This window comes from Carlito syrichta, unplaced genomic scaffold, assembly GCF_000164805.1.
Source record: "Carlito syrichta isolate Samal-C Ts95f unplaced genomic scaffold, Tarsius_syrichta-2.0.1 Scaffold301567, whole genome shotgun sequence".
NCBI classification, from domain to species: Eukaryota; Metazoa; Chordata; class Mammalia; order Primates; family Tarsiidae; genus Carlito; species Carlito syrichta.
In genome coordinates this window covers 806,993-808,666 of record NW_007245663.1, presented here as the reverse complement: position 1 = coordinate 808,666, position 1,674 = coordinate 806,993, and the positions used below count along the sequence as shown (strand labels likewise).

General features: G+C 46.5%; 1 protein-coding gene across 6 annotated transcripts in view; it reads left to right on the top strand.

Annotated features, from left to right (window-relative positions):
* TCF4 (transcription factor 4) overlaps nt 1–1,674 on the top strand; it is a 391,888-nt gene that overhangs the window by 17,248 nt on the left and 372,966 nt on the right. For 3 of the 6 annotated variants that reach the window (XR_504111.2, XM_008054869.2, XM_008054870.2), the window contains exon 1: nt 25–769. The exons of 1 other annotated variant lie outside the window; for it this stretch is intronic. Coding sequence is in view for 2 of the 5 variants with exons in the window: in XM_008054869.2 (XP_008053060.1) it covers nt 712–769 (58 nt within the window). In the remaining 3 variants the exon portion in view is untranslated. Of the gene's footprint in view, nt 1–24; nt 770–1,674 lie in introns of those variants that run through there. 2 more of the 6 variants (XM_008054872.2, XM_008054871.2) reach the window with 1 other exon arrangement.

The window sequence follows — 1,674 nt, the reverse complement described above, 5'->3', positions numbered from 1 at the left end:
CCCCGCCCCTCCCCAGTCATTGTCTGGCGGAGCCGCCGCGGCCGCAGCGCCTTCTCTCTCCGAGCCCGCGGTTCCCGGATGTGAATGGATTACAATGTATCTTTCAGGGAAACCTATTATTATCAATGTGACTCCGCGGGGGAGTCCGCGGTGGTGAGGAGGAGGAGGAGGAGGAGGAGGATGAGACGCCTCTAAACTTGGAACAAGTTTAAGACTTTGTGAGAGGAGAAGAGAAAAAAACCAACCACCCGCGAGATTGGTTTGAGGAAAAATATAACTATGCTGTGTTGATTTTTTTTTTTTTTTTTTTTACAAATAAGAAAAAGTTGTTGGCTTTTTTTTTTTTTTTTTTTTGGTGGATGATTTCTTTTTTGGGGGGAGGGAATTTTGCTGCCGTGGTATGGTGGAAAAGGCAAAAGCCAGAGCCAGGTGCATAATCTTGTAATCTGTGGATATCCCCTGGAACAGGACTGAGTACCACTTAAGATACTTTTTTGGGGTTGCACATGTGAGATACTAAGTACTTGCAGAAGATTTTTGTCTCTCTTTTTAAAGTCTCTTTCCTTGGAATATTGTGAGAATATTTGTGGCCATTTAAGGTAACGTTACAATTTGCTGTCAGAATAAACTGTTTGTAATTGAATTTGGCTTTTAGGATGTCGATCCCGATGCCTTATCAAACAAAAGGAACAACCTATTAAATGACTGCCAATGGGAAAAAGTGTGTGCATGCATTTCGTGTGTGTACCGGCACATCTAGCAGTACCAGGTTTGCAGAACGTGTGTGTTTGTGAGTGTTTCTTTCTTTCTTTTTGGTCAAAACACACGTTAAAATAGCGTATGTTGCCTAGAGCGGATAAGACACGCTTGCTATTAAGGACGCGTGGGATTACGGAACTTAATTTCTATCCTGAAAAGTGATTTGGGAAAGTCTGTCTTGAGAGCATGCAGGGCCTATCAGGGGGAATGCTGAATGAAAAACTTACAGGGCTGGCGAACGGGGACTTGGCGTGCCAGGAACTCAAGTGCAAAAAGCAAACATCCACCCCCAAAAGATGGCTTGGCTCCCCCCCCTTTTTGTCCTGGTGCGAAGTTTGCGGCTCCCCGTCCTGTGACTTGAGGCGGAGGGGCAGGAGCGCGTGCGGCTCAGGGCTCGCCCCCCGCGCGAAACTCCCGCCACGCGCGAGCGTGGCTCCCCGGCAAGATGCGGCCGGACGCCCACGCGGGGACGGCGAGGCCGAGGCCCCCCGCGTCACGTGCCTGACAGCCTGCGGTCTGCCGGCCGACCTTCGCAGGTTTCCTTGATAGTTACAATAAAATCCCTAACCCTAATGGTAACCTACCAAACCCATCATGACCTGCTCCCTGCCAGCTTCTCTAGTCATATCTTTTTTACCATCCTCCATCCCTGTATCCCACGAATGCTGTTCACCTTTCATTTTGTTAACTGAATCCTTGCTTTCCTTCTCCTTGCTGTTCACTCATGCTTCTCCTGCTACTTAAAATATTTTTCCCTCTACTTTGCACAAGTGAAATGACTTGTCTTGCAGTTCTTACCTTGAACATCCTTTTTCTAACTCTTCAAATTAAAGTCAATCTCCTATACTCATTGAGAGTAGCATGCATATATATATTTTTCCATTTTCCATATATATATTTTTGGAACACTTCACA